A 16,765-nucleotide genomic window follows, 5' to 3' on the forward strand; every position below is an offset into this window, starting at 1 on the left:
TTTTTAAAATGGGCATGACTCCTGAGGATGGACGTGTGTGTGTGTGTGTGTGTGTGTGTGTGTGTGTGTGTGTGTGTGTGTGTTTGGGGGGCCCATATCTAGTTTAAAAGACATAACTTCCCTATCTCTCCCCCTCTGGCAACTGCTGGGATTTTTTTTCTTGCTTGTGTTATTTTTCTCTCAAACTTCAAGAAACAAACAAACAAACAAAAAACCATTCTCAAGCTGCCTTCTGATTCTATTTTTGATTATTTTACTAACGAGACTAAGAACCCAAAGGGAACCCCAGTTTTCCTGACAGCAGAGCCACTTCTGTAGCCTGGCCAGAGCAGGTGCCCACAGAATTGAACAGGATGTCTTACACTTCCTGAATGCCGACCTCCCTAACCTCAGCAGGATATAGATGCTGATTGGATGATGAGGTGACCAAGCTCACAAACTCCCATGTGGTCCAGGCTACTGGGTAGGGTTCTCAAACTGAGGGGTGGAATGCACCTCTTTAGACACATCCAGGATTGGTAGAGTTTATGTAGTGTACCCATGCATGGCCATGGTGCCATAAGGAAGGTGAATTCCATGGTCTGTTCTCCTGAAGCTGAAATGTAGCAGGGCCAGGTCCTTGCTTTACATAAGCATGAAAGGAAAGACCCAAGTGAAATTTGCCTTTATGATAAGACAACGACCTGGGATCATCTGTTTCATCTGCTTCAGATTGTCCTCTCTGTAGACTCCCTAGCCATAAAAGTGGTGCCTTTCACAACGAGTTCCAATTCCACCTTCTGTATGAGGGGGCTTCTTCTCATACAGCAAGTTGGCTCATCTGAGCATGTGTTCTCAGGATCACCTGGACTACAGAATTACTTTTCAGCGTAGAGTGTAGAGGAACACCTCGTCAATCCTAACCTTAGTTGTAGGATAGAGTTGGGCTGAAGAAAAATGCTGAGAGGAGAAGAGAGAGCTCATACTATGGCTGAGGAAGACATGGACTCTGTGTTCACCTCAGAGCTGATAGACATTTGTAGCAGCTTCATTTCCAAGCTGATACTATTACCCTGACCTGAGGAGTGGTGTGTTCCTTCAGGTTGCAGGTTTTGTGGTTCAGTCTTTGCTGGGCAGGCCTATCCTATGTTTTTCTCAAGGGAAGGGACAACTTAAGGGTGCCTTGCATGTAGGTATGGTCATGCAGGCTCAGGATGCTCACCTTTGCTCTGCAGTCCTGGCCCTTGTTCACCTCCTTCTAGACAGCGATTTGACAGCCACCCAAATTTTCCAGGCACTCACCAGAGGCTCTAAACAATCAGCCTGTTTAACAGAGGCTGGCGTGCCTCTGATCTGTCTGTCCATCTGTCAGCTACCTATTGGACGTGCCTCCTGCCATCTTCCCTTTGGTGCAGATATTCTCATAGCTGCATCAAGGATGAACTGCTCTTGATGAGATGAACACCCAAGCCTTTGTTCTCTGGAGTTAAACAGGACTCCAGGATCTGGGCTCCAGGATCAAGGGCACACATGCTTTCATTTCAGCTCCTGGCAGAAAGCATATTCTTCCAAGGTGCTGGCAGAGCCCATGCTGCTTTTATAATGTTCTACACCAAAAAAATTTCCCCTAACAATAATAGTCCCCTGCAACTCCTTAGTATTTTTGAAACACAATATGGACATGAAATACCCCTTGAATAAAGATAGGTGACTCTTACATCCCTGCTTATCAAGCGAATTTATCAATGGCAAAACGGGTGGGCATGGACAGTTTCCATGTCAAGAGAATTTATCAATGGCAGAATGGGTGGGCATGGACAGTTTCCGCAGTCCAGGATGCTGCACCAAGGTCAGGATTTAACCCTTCATAGGTTTGAGCACTATGGGTGGGGCACCCTGGGGCTTATCCCGTGTGTGGTGTTCAGCGAATCTGCAGGTGGGCATCCCCAGAAACCTGTGTTTACTTTGATCTGAGCTGGCCACGGCAAGGATGGCTTCCAGTGAGAGACATATCTGCACACATAAACCTTTCTTGCTTAAAATGTCAGCACCGTGGACAGTACCACATGGCCCATTCCTCCTTCAAGACACCAGTGTCTGTTGTGCCTGGGCAGTTACTGACATCACAATGCCACTGGCTGGTGTAGATGGTTCTGTCGGGACTAATCAGAAGTGGACATCCTTGTCTAGGGCTCCAGGATTCAGAGATGACCTTGATTTCACAGTGTTGCTGCAAGGGGCAGAAAACAAGAGGATGGGAAGGAGGGAAGAGGGGGATCTCAGCACTGAGAAACAGAGGGAAAGAGCCCTTCTGTGATTCTGAAGTCATGGCTATGCCTGAAGGCTTCGGAGGACTGGGTAGTAAAGAGTCACAGTGAGTGAACAGATGTGAGCTTAAAAATTATCGTTCTCATGAGAGTAGAAACTGGCTGACCAGTAGCATTTTTGTACTTTCTTGACAAGCAAAAATTAGATGCATGAAAGACAAAAATGGCAATATGTATGATGAGTCAGTGATACAGTCCTCAGCTTTTGACCACCCCACCCAACCTCTGTGGCACTGGTTGTAGGCATGTGATACTGGGTTCTCTAATGGTTTCTGATCTGTACTTGTGGGTCTCTTCATAGATATGGTGACTCTGGGCTGATATGGGACAAGGAAGAGGTTTCTCGTCTGTCAGGTTTCTCTCACTGAGCTCAGCTTGCCTTTGAAGGCCAGCCATAGGACTGAATTCCTGGAATTATCAATCTGGAGGTCATTCATAGGTAAGGGATTCCACAGACCTGCCACTGCCAACCAAGTACACTCAGGACTAGCCCACTCAGCATGGATTTCAGGGGAAGCCATGCACACACAGAGTGCACCCTAGGGAACCTAGATTTGGAGAAATGGCATCACACAGATGCCCACTGGGCATCATGCAGCTGCCCTGAACCTACATATGAGTCAGTTTTCTGCCACGTAAAAAGCTGGGAAAGCAATAATCATGTGGTCTCGGTCATGGACAGAGTGTAATGAGGCTGGGTCTGAATGGCACAGGTCTACTTCCCCACCCTGGTCTACTCTGGATTTGTTCTTCAGCAGCCTCTGCTCTCCTGTGGCTTCAGACCACTCTCTAGGTGTGAATCCTTCCACCTCTGTCTGAGCTGGTACAACAGATGACCCAGAGCAACTGCTGGAACCCATAGTGAAGGCAGGAAGGACAGGAGCACACAGACGACCTGCACCCAGCCTGGGTAGAGCTTCTCCTCTCTTGAGGGGAAATGTTCCTGTGGAAACAGAAGGGCATGCTCAGATATATGTCCTGGCAGGGACCACACCACCCATCCCCAAGAGGAGCTAGGCTGATCCTTGGCCACCAACTTAAGTAAAATGGCAACTTCACTCCCCACTTCTTGAAACAGTGAGTACACAGATTCTTGGGGAAATGAAAGAAGTTTGGCCAGAACTCATCTACCCCAACCTCTCCTGAGGGTGAGTACGCCCAAAAGGGCAGCTTTGTACAACCATCATTCTGGGTCCCCATATTTCTCTTCTGTGACATGGCAACATAGCTTACCCAACTTTCAGATGCTTCTTGTGTGCTTGCATGGGCAGACATAAGATGCATCTAACAGGACAGTTCTCATGCAAACTTCCCAGGCATACAGCTTCCTTTACAGGTCTCTGCTGCTCAGCTCGGGTCTCTCTTTAGGACGGACTTAGAGAGGATTGCTCTCTTGATAATGAGAGACACAGATGCAGGTGAAGTTCTGAACCATGCATGTGTGCCTCTAATGACCAGGCAGTTGGGTAAAGGTCAAGAGTCACAGCTGGAAGCGACTCACCCACCTTAGGAGACTGTGAAAAGCCTGGGGCCATATTGATAACTATACAACATCCTCTGTCCATCATTTATCTTAAAAAAAAACTGATCAGTTTTCTGGCACACAGAGAAAGTAAAATGTCCCTAAGAAAGAGGCCAGTGGGACCTATGTCTCTAGAGCAGTGTTTCTGAATCTTTCTAATGCTTTGACCACTTAATTTAATTCCTCATGCTCTGGTGACCCATCAACCATAAAATTATTTTCGTTGCTACTTCATAGCTGTAATTTTGTTACTGTTATTAATCATGTTGTAAATATCTATGTTTTCCAATAGTCCTGGGTGACCCCTGTGAAAGGTTGTTTGACCCCAAAAGGGTCTGCAAAGCACAGGTTGAGAACCACTGTCCTAGAGTCTAGAGACCACTGAGATCCACACTCTGCTCATGAAAGCCCTAGCCTTGGAATGTTAGCATCCTCAAGTCTTATAGACAACCAACTATTTACACCCCTAATTTCCCAGTTACCAGAAGTGGTCAGACCACACACTACTACATATAGATCATCTAAGCCATGGGAAGCACCATGGATGTTAGGTAACACCTGAAGGATTCCCACAGCCTCATGAGAAGGACCTACATATTGGGGGTCCCAGGCTTTGTAGCTGGGCGGTCTCTGGGTCAGAAGGATGATGTAGGACAGGAAGATGCTGAGCAGCAGCAGAGGGCTCACCACCCTCCACGTCACCTGCCAGTAGAGCCCGGGCCTCCGCCCAGTCATCCACTTAATGTCATCACAGAACCTGCAGAAGACACGGGAAACATTAGCTCCAGTTCCCTTGTATGGGTCATTGGACAGCCCATCCTTTAAAGCCAAGAGCCGTGGGAACTCGAGCCAACCCTGGATCTTAAGGTACCAGGGCAGAGCATTTCCCAGGATCCAGACAGCTGTGGATACAGCTACACCACCCATTCCATTCCCTACACTGCTCTGAGAGGGGGCACGGGAACAGCTTACCGCTTCATCCCATAAACGTAGATGACTCCAACCACCTCCATGAAGGCAAAAAAGATCAGATTCAGAGAAGCTGCGAAGCTGTCGAAGATCTCCAGCCAATAGTTTCCAGACTGCAGTGTGAAGCAGATGGCTGAGAGGAAACAGACAAAGCAGACCATCCCTGGGGACAAAGGTAAGCAGGATGAGAGGCCGTGTGGTGGAGCATCAGGAGGCCCTGGGCAGCAGCAGGCTTTTCAGGTTTCCTTGACCCCTATCCCTTGGTTCCTTTCTCCCTGTCTCTCCCAGTACTTTTCCAGGCAGCAAGGAGGACCTATTAGAGTTGGGGTTCAGTTTGCATAGGAATAGGGGAAGGGAAGCCCAACTCTTGCTCCTCCCTTCTCCCCAATCCTATCTATCTTCCCCCCATCCTTTCCTTCTTACTACTATTCCCCAAACCAAGGCCATTGGGGTTTTCCAACTTCTAGAGGTGAGCCTGGCCCCAGCCTTCCCCAGGGCCCTGGACTTCTGCTTCCAAGTGTTGAACGGTGGGCAAGATGGACAAAAGCCCAGGGTGGACAGTGAGGACAGGCCCTCTACCCATCTACTTACCGGTCATGGCTTCTTTGGGGATACCTCTAGGTAAGATCCCTATGTCAAATAGTGGTGTGATGACACTCTCCATGTTCCCGAACATGGAGGACAGTCCCAGGGTAAACAACATCCCAAAGAAGAGCACGGACCACACAGAAGCGGCTGGCATGTGCAGGGCAGCTTCTGTGAAAACGATGAAGGCCAGGCCTGGACCTGAGGCACTCTGCAACACAGAGGCTATGCTATGGTCATGTGCACAGCACACAACTCACATCATAACACATACACACCCCCATCCTGATACATGTGCATCCATACCTTTACCTGAATGTGCTATGCTATAAGATGTATACATGTCACACAGTGACACGTGTATACACACTGACATGTGTGTACAGCATCATAACATGTACACAATCCATACCATGACACATATGCCCTATCAGTGACATATCTGTGCTCCACACTGTCACACACACACACACACCCTCATTGTGATATGTGTAATACACATGCACCCACACCATGACACACGCACACCCTTACTATGACACATGTGTACTCTACCCTATGATACATTCACGCCTCACACCATGACATAGGCAAACCCTGCACTGTGATATGTGCATGCCTCACAGCATCACATTTGTGCATCGCTGCACCTACCATGACATGTGTGTCCCATACTGTGATATGTACACACTACACCATGATCTATATACACACATGCTTTCTGGTATCAGAAATGCTACACTGCTTTTCTGGGAAGACAAGCCACAGGCATACCTCTGAGGGAAGGGGGCATTTTTTCCTTGAATAAGGAATATCAGCTGAGCAGGGAATATATGGCCTTGGGATCAGGGGCCAGGAACTACTGCCCTGAGGATCTTCCCCCAAGTAGTCATCCCCAGTCTGGTACCTATGGGTCCCCAGCACCCACAGTCCTCTATGACAAGACTGCAGCTTCCATGTTCTGTGTCCCAGCAGTATTGTCATCCTAAATTTGTCCTGTCTGCTAGATGCAGGTGGACTGAGGTGCTTTTCTGTGGTTCCCTGTGGGATGTCTCCAGCGTTTTGCAGCTCAGGATTCTGTGTGGCCCTGGTTTTCTAGGGACAGCCCTCCTGTCATGTTCCTGTGGGTACCTTATCCAGAAAGTCTTCCAGATGGCAGGTCTTCAGTGGGAGCTGGGCCAACCTTTCGGGATGAGTGGCATTCAGGTGCATGAGGACAGCTGGGTACTCATCCCTGGAGATGCTAAGCTCTGGAAAGTCGAACTCATTGATGAGGCTCAAGATGTTTCTGCAGGAGCAGAAAGAGACTGGTGAGGATAGGATTGGATGCTCTACAATAGCCAGCAAATGTTCCAATATCCCAGGGAAGTTCTGAAACAAATAGCAGCACCCAGATGAGGACTCCAGCCTTTCCAGACCCTGCGGTGTCCCACGGATACCTGTGTCTGGCCAGCACTGGAAAGAGGCTGTTCCCACCTGTGGGCTAAGAATAGGGGCACTTCTTCTGTGGGCATAAATGAGGAGGAGACAGATTCCCCCTCATCAGTGAGGGATCTGGCAGTGAGGGGCAGCAGACCTTGGCATCATTCACCTGATACCGCTTTTGCAGACATATAAAATATAGGAGTTATAGGACAGTTAAGACTGCTTGTTCCTGCCGGCAGCTGCTGAGAAGACAGTATGGGAAGGTGTGAAGGAGAAGCCTACGTTACTGTGGACACTTCAAGATATTAGAGATACCAAGGATGTAGAGTTTCTGCTAAAGGAAAACTGCAGTCTACAAGAGAAAGGTCATATGAGCTACTACTGGAAAGGCCATGGGAGCAGGGCTGCCAAAGTCTACTGGAGCTCATATCACTATCATGTGCCCTGGGTACCAGACACAGAGATGCGGCATTTCACCTTTGTCTCTTCTAGATTTAGTCTTGCCTTGACTTGATCTCTGCCATTCTCCTGATCCTCCCTTTTAGAATGAATGTTTCCTGTGCCATTGTATCTTGGAAATATCTTTCTTTTTAATGTTATGATTGTTTACAGCTAAGAAATTGTGTGGTTTTTAGAACAGACTTTGAACTTCATCTTTCAAGAAACGTTACAACTGCTGAGACTTTGAGCGTGTTTGGAAATAGACTGAATACATTTTTCCCTGCAAGACAGCCATGTGTCTTTGGGGGCAGAGGTGGGATATATGGTTGAAATAGAATACATCCCACATAGAGCCATGTGTGGAAACCTAGTCCCACAGCTGGCAGTTTTGTTTTGAAGGTTCTAGAAACTTAAGGGGGAGGTAAGTCACTGGAAGTGTATTCTAGGGAGGACTTCTCTTTGGATCCTTTTCTATTTCTCTGATGTCTGTTCAACATGAGCTGAGGAATTTCCACCCACACTCTAACTGTTCTGATGTTCTTTCGACTCAAGCATATAAGACCGAGAAAACACACACTGAACTTTCTAAAGTTTAGAATCTAAAGCCACAAGCAAAATAAATCCTTCTTGTAAATTTTTTCTGTCAGGTAGCTTTGTCATAGTGAGGAGAAAAGCAACCCATGTGTGCCTCTTCTAGAACTCAGGGGCCATAGGCATCATTTGGCAACATTTTGGCCTCTGCCCTCTACTGCCACCTCTTCTGTGTTCATTTCTGGCTCATAAGGACATCTATCATTGCTCTAGGACCATTCTACTCCAGAATTACCTCCTCTCAGTTCCTATCTTACTTCCATCAATAATATGAGGTTGCCAGTGGACAGGAACTTTCGGAGGACACTGTTCATCTCATGACCCTGAGGAAATAGCACATGACATGTCCATGCTTTCTGTGTTTATGTGGGTTCTAGTGTCTGAGGACCTTGTCCTGTAAAGCCCAATACTGCTATGCTCACCCGTCCAGGCACCTCCCATAGTCATTGGTCGCCTTGAACCCCATGATGGAGAAGATGGTGATGGATGCATACAGGGACGTCATGCTGTTGACCAGGACAATGGTCACGGCGTCCTTCTCACAGTTGTTCCTGGACACAAGCACATGGCCATCATGGGACTTTCTGGGTCAGAACCAGCCTTCCTATGGGAGGAAACGGGAACGATTCCCTCCTTAGCACCTCTACAGCCTGAGGCAGGCTCACTCTGAACCTGGAGGATATGGAGGGTGATCTCACACTCCCAGGATGACTTCAGCCTCTCCCCACACTCCTCCACTACAACCCATCTCAGAACCACCAAGGTCTGAGCATTCATGGAGTGGTGGGCATAGGTGCAGGTTTTTGAGACTACTCTCCAAGGAGAATGCACACAAGTGCACCTTGAGTGAATCCAGGCCACTGAGTTACCATAAACACTCAGAGACCCCTTTCCTATAAAAGGTGGATGGCCACATAAAGTTGGTTTGTTAGAGTGTCATAGTGTGGACCGGTAGCTCAGATTAGTGGTACTGCACCCTGGTATCCGGCAGCAGCATCTGTGTGTGTCAGCATCAGACCAGAAAATTTAACACTACATATATGCTTTTATGGTACATGTACATGTTATGCACATTTTGATCAGCATCCTGCCCAGCGTGAAAGACATGTGAACACTGCCATCAAACATGAAGTTTCTGGGGCTGGAGAGAACTCAGTGGTTAACAGTACTTGCTGCTCTTACAGAGGGCTGAAATTAAGTTCTTAGTACCTACAAACATCTGTAACTTCGGTTTCAGGAGATCTGGCCTGATCTGGCTTCTTCTGGCCTCCTCAGCCACCAGGCACACATGGCAAAACACATACACAGTAGGCAAAACACCCACACACATAAAAATAAATTAATAAAAATAAAAAATACCTACAGAAAAAAAACTGACCAGAGCTAGTGAGAGCTCACTGACTCTTGACTGATAGTAGGTGAACCTGCATAGGGCCAAATTAGGCCCATTAAATGTGGGGCACAGTTGTGAGGCTTGCACAGTCTGTGGGGACACCGTCAGTGGGACCAGGATTTATCCCTAGTGCTTGGACTGACATCCAGGAGCACATTCTTTTTCAGAGGGACATCTTGCTCAGCCTAGATATAGGGGGAGGGCTTTAATCTTGCCTCGAAGTGAAGTGTCAGACTTTGCTGACTCCCATGGGAAGCCTCACCCTTTCTGAGGAGTGGATGGGGAGATGGGGCAGGGGAAGTTAAAGGAAGTGGGAGGAGGGGAGGGAGTGGGAACAGGGTAAAATAAGAAAAGGTTGTGTTAAAAAATTCTTAATAAAAAAGGAAAAGGTAAGTTAAATAAGTCATAAAGAAAATGAAGCCACCTGTGTTAGCCATAATAAAAAGCAAAACCAGAGGTCACAACAGAAGGGAGCTCTTGCACAATTGCCTAACAGTCAGTATTGCGGGGATTCTCCTGGACCACAACCTCACACAAAGTCCACCAGAGAGTACTTCTGCACAAACAACTGTTAACCCTTTCCAATCGACTTCAGACTATTGGCCACTGCGTCAAGATAACCTGTTATTCTCGTTTTCTTTGGGATCTGACCATGGTCTGCTGTGGCACTGGGCCCAGGCCTTTAAATTGCATTGCTCTGCTGTTTCCAAATGGACGACACCAGGATTCTTCAAGCATCTTCAGTTGTTTTTGTAGTCTACCGTTTACACCCCTGTTCAGCCTTGGGTGAGCTAGGTACTTGGTGGAGTCCAGACGCTGCCACCGAGGCCCAACCTGACAGCCTTCAGAGGACATCCTGCATTATCTTCAGTAATACAGTAATAGTTATTCAGGAAGTCTTAAGAAGCCCCTATTCAGAATGAAATTCCCACTTGAAGTTCACAGGAGATTCCCCTTATCGGACAGCGTGATTCCAATTTGCTGTGTCTGCCTCAGGTTTGCTGACTCAGTGCTGGGACTGTAAAGACATCCACCACACCCCCACCACCCCCAAACAGTCTGCATACCTGGGCGGGTTGTAGCTTGCAAAAGCAATATGTCCTCCAAAGGCCAGAGACAGGGAGAAAAAAATCTGGGTAGCTGCATCCAGCCAGACCCGTGGGTTCTGGAGAATCTGCATCTGGAATGAACAGGGGTGGCCTCATTATGCAGTGGGCAGACCATACCAACTTGTCCATCTGACTATTTCAGAACACTGGCACAGTCGTGAGCGGGAGGGTATAACTCGTTCTAACATCTCAGAAGTGAGCAGCCTGGGGGTAGCAGCAGACTCAGTTCTGAGATGAGTCTGACAAGCCCCTGGCTCAAGAACTACAGACCTAGGGCTCTCTAAGTCTTTACCTCCTGGGCCTGGCATTAGTGTGCCTTGAGGTGCTCTGAGGGGTATGAACTATCTTTATCCACTTTCTCTGATGCTCACGTTAGGAGAAGTGTGCTGGAAAATTCCCAGGATCTTGGGGTTATCTAGAAGGGTCACAGGTTCTGGGGTACAGGCCTCCTGAGTCTTGTATCTCACCATTATGGGGAGCAAGGCAGGGGTCAGTACCTGATCCAGGTGTGGGTCACCTGATCCCCAGCCAGCCTCTCCCTGAACTACACTCAATTGCAGCCCACCTTCCCTCATGTGTCTCCCCACTCAGTTATCTACTTGCCCCAGATGGAAGTCTTGCAAACTTCATCTAGCTACAATGCCCCTGCTGATCCCTGTGGGTGTCTGCACTCCACTTGACTTGGCTTCACTCCACTTTACTGACAATGTACCCTGGCTGTGACCCCTAGGAGCGTAAGGTCTACTTACGTTGGGAGTGAACAGGTAGGTCAAGCCCTCTGTTGCTCCAGGCAGGGTCAAACCTCTGACGAGGAAGATGGTTAGTACCAGGTAAGGGAACAGGGCTGTAAAGTAGATCACCTGAGGGCAACAAAGAACGATGTGTGGTTGGCTTGTGCCACAAGGAAGCCTTTGTAGGAGCAGCTGAGTAGACATCCAGGACTTATGTCCCAGTACTCTTCTCAGACTAGGACAGCACTGGGTATTTGGGAATGTGGGGGTCAGAGCAAGGTCAGACTCATGATTTTGGCTCATAGCCAACATCACACCTGCCTCTGTTTTCACATCTGTGCCCTGTGGGGTCAGCTGAGGGAAGACTTGAGGTCCTAGGATTTGCAGGTCTCTCTCAAGAACAAGAATTGGTCCCCATAAAGAGGTGTCCCCTCTTCAGGCTCTCTCTTCCTAGCCTTTGCTCCAGCCTTAACCTCTTACCCCTCGGCCTCTTCCTCTTTCATTTTTCAAGACAGGGTTTCCTCTGTGTAGCAGCTCTGGCTGTCCTAGAACTCTTTCTCTGTAGACCAGACTGGCCTCAGACTCACAGAGATCCTCCTGCCTCTGCCTCCAGAGTGTTGAGATTAAAGGCATGCACCACCACCGCCCAACCAGCCTCCTCTTTTTATCCTCTGCCCCAATTCCCAGCCTGTGTTCTCATCCCCAGGCTCCTCCTCATATCCTGGACCCCCTCTTTTAGTTCCCACTCCCCTTCCATAGCCCACAGCCTCCCCCTCTCCAGATGCCTCTCCAGCCTCCTCCTGTTATGTCTCCCTTCTGCAATAGCTATGTACAGACTCTACTCAATCTTGCTTGGACAGCCTTGTTCCTAATCTTGTATCCTTCTGAGGCCCTCTTCAAACTCCTTCTAATCCTCATTCTGGGCTCATTGGTTTCTTGCTATGTGGTCAGTGTCCTCTCTATACCATCCTTGTTTCCCTGATACTCCAGCTGGCCACACAGCTAGGCCCTGTCTACACCTGCCCATACTCTCCCCTCCTACACTGGGCCAGCATGGTCCTCAGCTGGTATTTCAGGCTTCTTCTCTCTAGGTGTCCACATGTAAAGGATGTGCAAGGGACAGTAATCTCTGTGTGTGCCTAAACCCCATGAGCCAGATCACAGGACCCGCTGGTACATTTTCAAGAGCTTGCTGAGAACGTGACAGGCTGTGTGGATTCTGTACAGACGCTCGTTAGCCATCAGTCAAAGGCAGAGCCAGGATGTGAGGGTCCAAATGGCCACCTGAACAGAACCTGCACATGATAACCTGGGTGACTTTCTCCTGTTCCCGAGGAACAGTAACCAATAGTACCACTGTTCTCTGTCTCTGACAGACAATGGCCTGTTCACAGCAGAGCCAGACAATGCTGGTGCTATTAACACTTTAGAAGCAAAAGCGGTGCCAAGCCAGGGAGGGAGAAGAGGGAAAGAGAAACAGGAGGAGGCTCTTAAAGGCACAGGTTATATGAGGTCAGCTGCCAATGAGTGGAGCAGTCAGTGCTCTTGGTAGCTCTGTGACAATCCAAGGAGGACATATTGGCTGTAACTCCCCAGAGAAAGAGTAACAGGAGCAGAGGTTTGGTGGGACCCACAGAAGACAACCCGATGGAAGAGTTAATCCCAGTCACACGCACCAGGTGTGAATGGCCTAAACACCCCAGTAAGGAGAAAGCATTCAGAGTGGGATGAGAGGCTATCAATAAGAGCACACATTCAACATACACACACAGAGGAGGATAGACATGCTGTGTGAACACACAGAAGAAAGTCAGTCCCCATTAGATACATGTCAGTTCCAGGACAGGCAAGACCAGGAGAAGGAATCACTGAGAAACCAAGAGGGGCCAGTTCTAGAAAGCACCTCTGGCACACAAGCTCTCCATACACAGTGTGCAGACAGTGCAACTCACCTTCCCTGTGCTCTCAATGCCTCTGATGATGCACAGGTACACAGTTGTCCAGCAGGCCACCAGGCAGAGGAACAGCTTCCATTGGATAGTGCCTGTGTTGTTGATGTCAGATGTGATGTTTAGAGTCTGCCGGTACCAGAAGTAGCTCACGGTGCCGCTGCCCTGGCATTCCTGCACAAATCCTGGAGCCAAGAGCACTGTTACAGGCTGGTCTCAGAGTCTGGAGACAATCCATGCCATTCCCTAAGCACTACCCATGAACTACAAGTGCCAGCACGGCAGACCCTTCACAGCCTGGAACTGCCCTTAAAGGGCTCCTTGGGCTGTTTTTACTGCCTCCCTTTTGGGCTCAGGAGCCCCTTGTGTGCATCTGTGTGCATGTGTGTATGTATGTGTATATATGTGTGGATGTGGTGTGTGCACACGTGTGCATATAGGGCAAAGGATAACTTCGGGTGTCATTCTTAGAAATGCCATCCGACTTCTTTGAGATCGGGTCTTTTATTGTTCTGACATTCACCAACAAGGCTAAGCTGGCTGGTCAGTGAGCCCCAGAGATATTTCTTTCTCTGCCTCCCCAGTACTAGGATTATAAGCACGCACCACCACGTACAACATGCGGTCTGGCGATCAATGCTTGTGAGGCAAGCACTTTATCAACTAATCTCCTAAGTCCCCAGGAACCTTTTCTTGCTTCTCTTTGGTACCAAGGCCAAGATGAAGACCTCTGCAAGAGGCTAGGTGCCTCTCTGGAAGCAAAACTATCCAGGTGACTCTGGGCTCAGCATGTAGCCAGAGGCCAAGACTGGAGCTGAAGGACTGGATTTCAATGTGCCCTTTAGGGAAGAGACCTAAGGTATGTGTTCTGTAGCTCTGCCTTCATCAGCTCCAGAGCCAGACATGGAGCCTCCAAGTTCCCAGTGGTGTCTTACCTGTTCTGTTGAGATCCAATGGGCATGTGCTCCAGGGCAGCGGGTGTTGGAAGGAGTTGAGGAAGTACCATAGGACCCACAGAAGAACGGTATTGTAGTACAGGCTGATCAGGAAGGACACTGAGAAGCAGCCCAAGCCTGAAGACACAGTAACGCACCCAAAGTCAGGTAGAGAATGAAATGGAACCCTCCCGTTACAGGTGGCCCATCACAGCTGCTTCTGTATCCAGCTCTCTTCGCCCTGTTCTCCTATGCTTGCCCTGTCTCTCACCATAAGCATGCTCCACTCCCCAATTAAGAGGTCCCCAAGGGACCTGAGTAGGTGTCATGGTCTGGGAATGGGGCATACCTACTCCACCAAGGTAGGGAGAGATGGTCCTCCACACGCCAATGCTGCCCCTCCGCAGGCGCTGGCCGATGGCGAGCTCGATGTAGAAGAGCGGGATCCCCTCAAAGACCAGGGCAATGAAATAGGGAATGAGGAAGGCCCCTGCAAGGACACAGGGTGAGCAGATAGCCTCGGGGGCCCACAGCTGATCAGTGTGGTCGACGGAGTGATGGCGTCATCAAGCAGTGCTCACGACAGTTGAAGTGTAGTGTCTGTTCCCAGCATGTATTTGGGTCATCCCACCAGAGTGAGGGACGGCAGAATGACAAGGAGATTCCACCCGGACGTTAGGGCCTTTGGTGCTTCTTTTTTTTTTTAAGTAGTATCGTGGAGGCTAAGGAGATAGCCTAGTGGTTAAAATGTTTGCTTTGCAAGCATGAGAATCTGAGTTCAAGCCCCCTAATCCTTGTAAAAAGCTGGGCATGGTTGTGCACACTTGTAATCTCAGCTCTGGAGGTGGGGGTGGTGGACAGATCTCCGTAGCTTGTTGGATAGTGAGCCAAAGCTTACTTGGCAAATTCCAGGTCAGTGAGAGATCATGTATTAAAAAAGTAAGGTAGATGGCACCTGAGGAAACAACAGCTGATGTTGTTCTGTGGCCTACAAACACATACACACACACACACACGCACACGCACATGCACATGCATGCACACACATATGCAGCACGCGCGCACACAAATACACACATACACAATGTAGAAGCTAAGAAAATTGGGGGAACAAGTCAGCCTGGTGTCCCAGCCAGGCCCCACAAACTCACAACTGTCTTATTGGAAGCTGTTCCTCAAGACAGTACAGTCTATATTTGATATCTCTCCTCCTGCACCCCCAGTATAGAGCTATCATCAGTGCAACTGCTCTGAATCTGTAGCTATGTGAAGGGAAACAGGTGTCTAAGGGAGAGAGGCTTTGTGACTGTGTATGGGGGAGTGACTTTGCTCCTTTACTAAGTAATAGGCTGTCATGGGTAGAGTTTAATGATCAGTAAAATAGTGTCCATAGTCCTAGGTGTTCTGCAGAACCTCTTGACTCTCAGAACCCAAGCCTGTGCTGTGCCAAGGGTCGGCTGCCTTGGGGGTGGATCATTGATGAAGTCAAGCAGCTCTCTATAATATTATGCAAAGAACCAGGAAGAAACCAACCCTGAGTCTAGCTGGACACCAAGGTGGTGATGGGAACCCAGAGTCCACTGCTTGCATTCGAGACCAAGACGCAATGTGATAGGCAGCACTGGTGCCACATTGTAACTCTTACTCAAGATCCCAGAAGGTTGGGTGCCAGGAGCGACTCAAAGACTCTAGGCTATTCTTTGGATAATGGCAAAATAGAATTTGCAAGAAGAGACAGTTGCCACCCAAGGGCAGAAAAGGCTGGACAGGGAGCATGTTGGGAAGCAGGTGGCTTACCTCCCCCATAGGTCTGGCACAGATAGGGGAACCTCCATATGTTACCCAGTCCCACGGCAAAGCCAATGCAGCTCAGGAGGTACTGAAGTTTGTTGTCCCACTTGGGCCTCTCATCCTCCATGTCCACAAGTGGGTCCATCCCCGACGCCTGTGCCATGCCGAGCGGTCACCCTGGGTATGGCTGAGAGGTGTGGCTGTAGGATGGGCACCTTGCAGACACTAGCCCAGCGAGCCTTCTGGAGTCGCTGCTGCACTGAGGAAGCCGGAGCAGTCATCCCCTCCTTACAATGTTTCTCCATTTATTTAAAGAAGCCCAGTTAATTGCTAACTGGAGTTGAGCTCCTGCCTACTGCAGAGCCCATCTTTAACACCTGCATCTACCAGCCTAACTGAGGTTTTCTTTATCATGTATTCAGTAAGTAGCAGAACCTGAAAGCACCATACTCAATATAGACCAGATGCTCCAGAGGACCTGTAGGACTCCCAGAATGGCAAGTCCAGTTGGCTATTAAACCTATTTATTCTGTAACTAAGCCTGTAGTGTAAGTAATGCATGTTCGCTTTCCATAAAAGACAGCAGAGCAGACCCCAAAGTGTTCTCCTCTTCCTCTAGGGTGACACCTTGAAGCTTATGGCAGTATGTGGACAGAAGTGTGTTGGGAGCTCTGAACCCCCAGATCCTGAATTTCTCTTAAACAACTTGTTTTCCCCTGATCTGAGTGCCTACAGCTGCTCTGAGCACGAGACCCTCAGGAGTTCCTGATGGCAGGGGAATGGTTTCTGGTGCGTTTGGCTGGGGTGTGGCTATCCCTATATAAGCTGCCCCTGGACCCAATAAAGGGGGCCTTCTTGAGGCATTCTGGCATCAAGGATGACCCGTGTCTCTGTGAGTCTTTGTGTATTTCAATCTCCAGTCCCTTGCCCGGTTCACAAACTGTATGATGGCACATAGAGCGCAGACGGGCGTGGTGCACCAGTGTTGTGGTCCAAAACAATGTCCCAGGAGGCCACC

General features: G+C 48.9%; 1 protein-coding gene across 2 annotated transcripts; it reads right to left on the reverse strand.

Moving 5' to 3' along the window:
- Nucleotides 1–230: 230 nt before the first annotated feature.
- On the reverse strand, nt 231–16,042 carry Slc6a18 (solute carrier family 6 member 18). Of its 2 annotated transcripts, none has more exons than XM_048458901.3 (12): nt 15,754–16,042; nt 14,306–14,446; nt 13,957–14,094; nt 13,025–13,221; nt 11,091–11,201; nt 10,300–10,412; nt 8,262–8,390; nt 6,514–6,670; nt 5,389–5,593; nt 4,801–4,960; nt 4,423–4,585; nt 231–3,249 (listed from the first exon to the last, which is right to left on the reverse strand). In XM_048458901.3, exons 1-12 carry the CDS (start codon nt 15,908–15,910, stop codon nt 3,058–3,060), a joined length of 1,863 nt encoding a protein of 620 aa, XP_048314858.2. In that variant the 5' UTR covers nt 15,911–16,042; the 3' UTR covers nt 231–3,057. The 2 variants fall into 2 exon arrangements, with proteins under 2 accessions (XP_048314858.2, XP_048314866.2); XM_048458909.3 differs by having other exon boundaries at nt 13,025–13,206; nt 15,754–16,041.
- Between the last annotated feature and the right edge of the window lie 723 nt (nt 16,043–16,765).

Source organism: Myodes glareolus, chromosome 15 (assembly GCF_982192425.1).
Source record: "Myodes glareolus chromosome 15, mMyoGla1.1, whole genome shotgun sequence".
NCBI lineage: Eukaryota > Metazoa > Chordata > Mammalia > Rodentia > Cricetidae > Myodes > Myodes glareolus.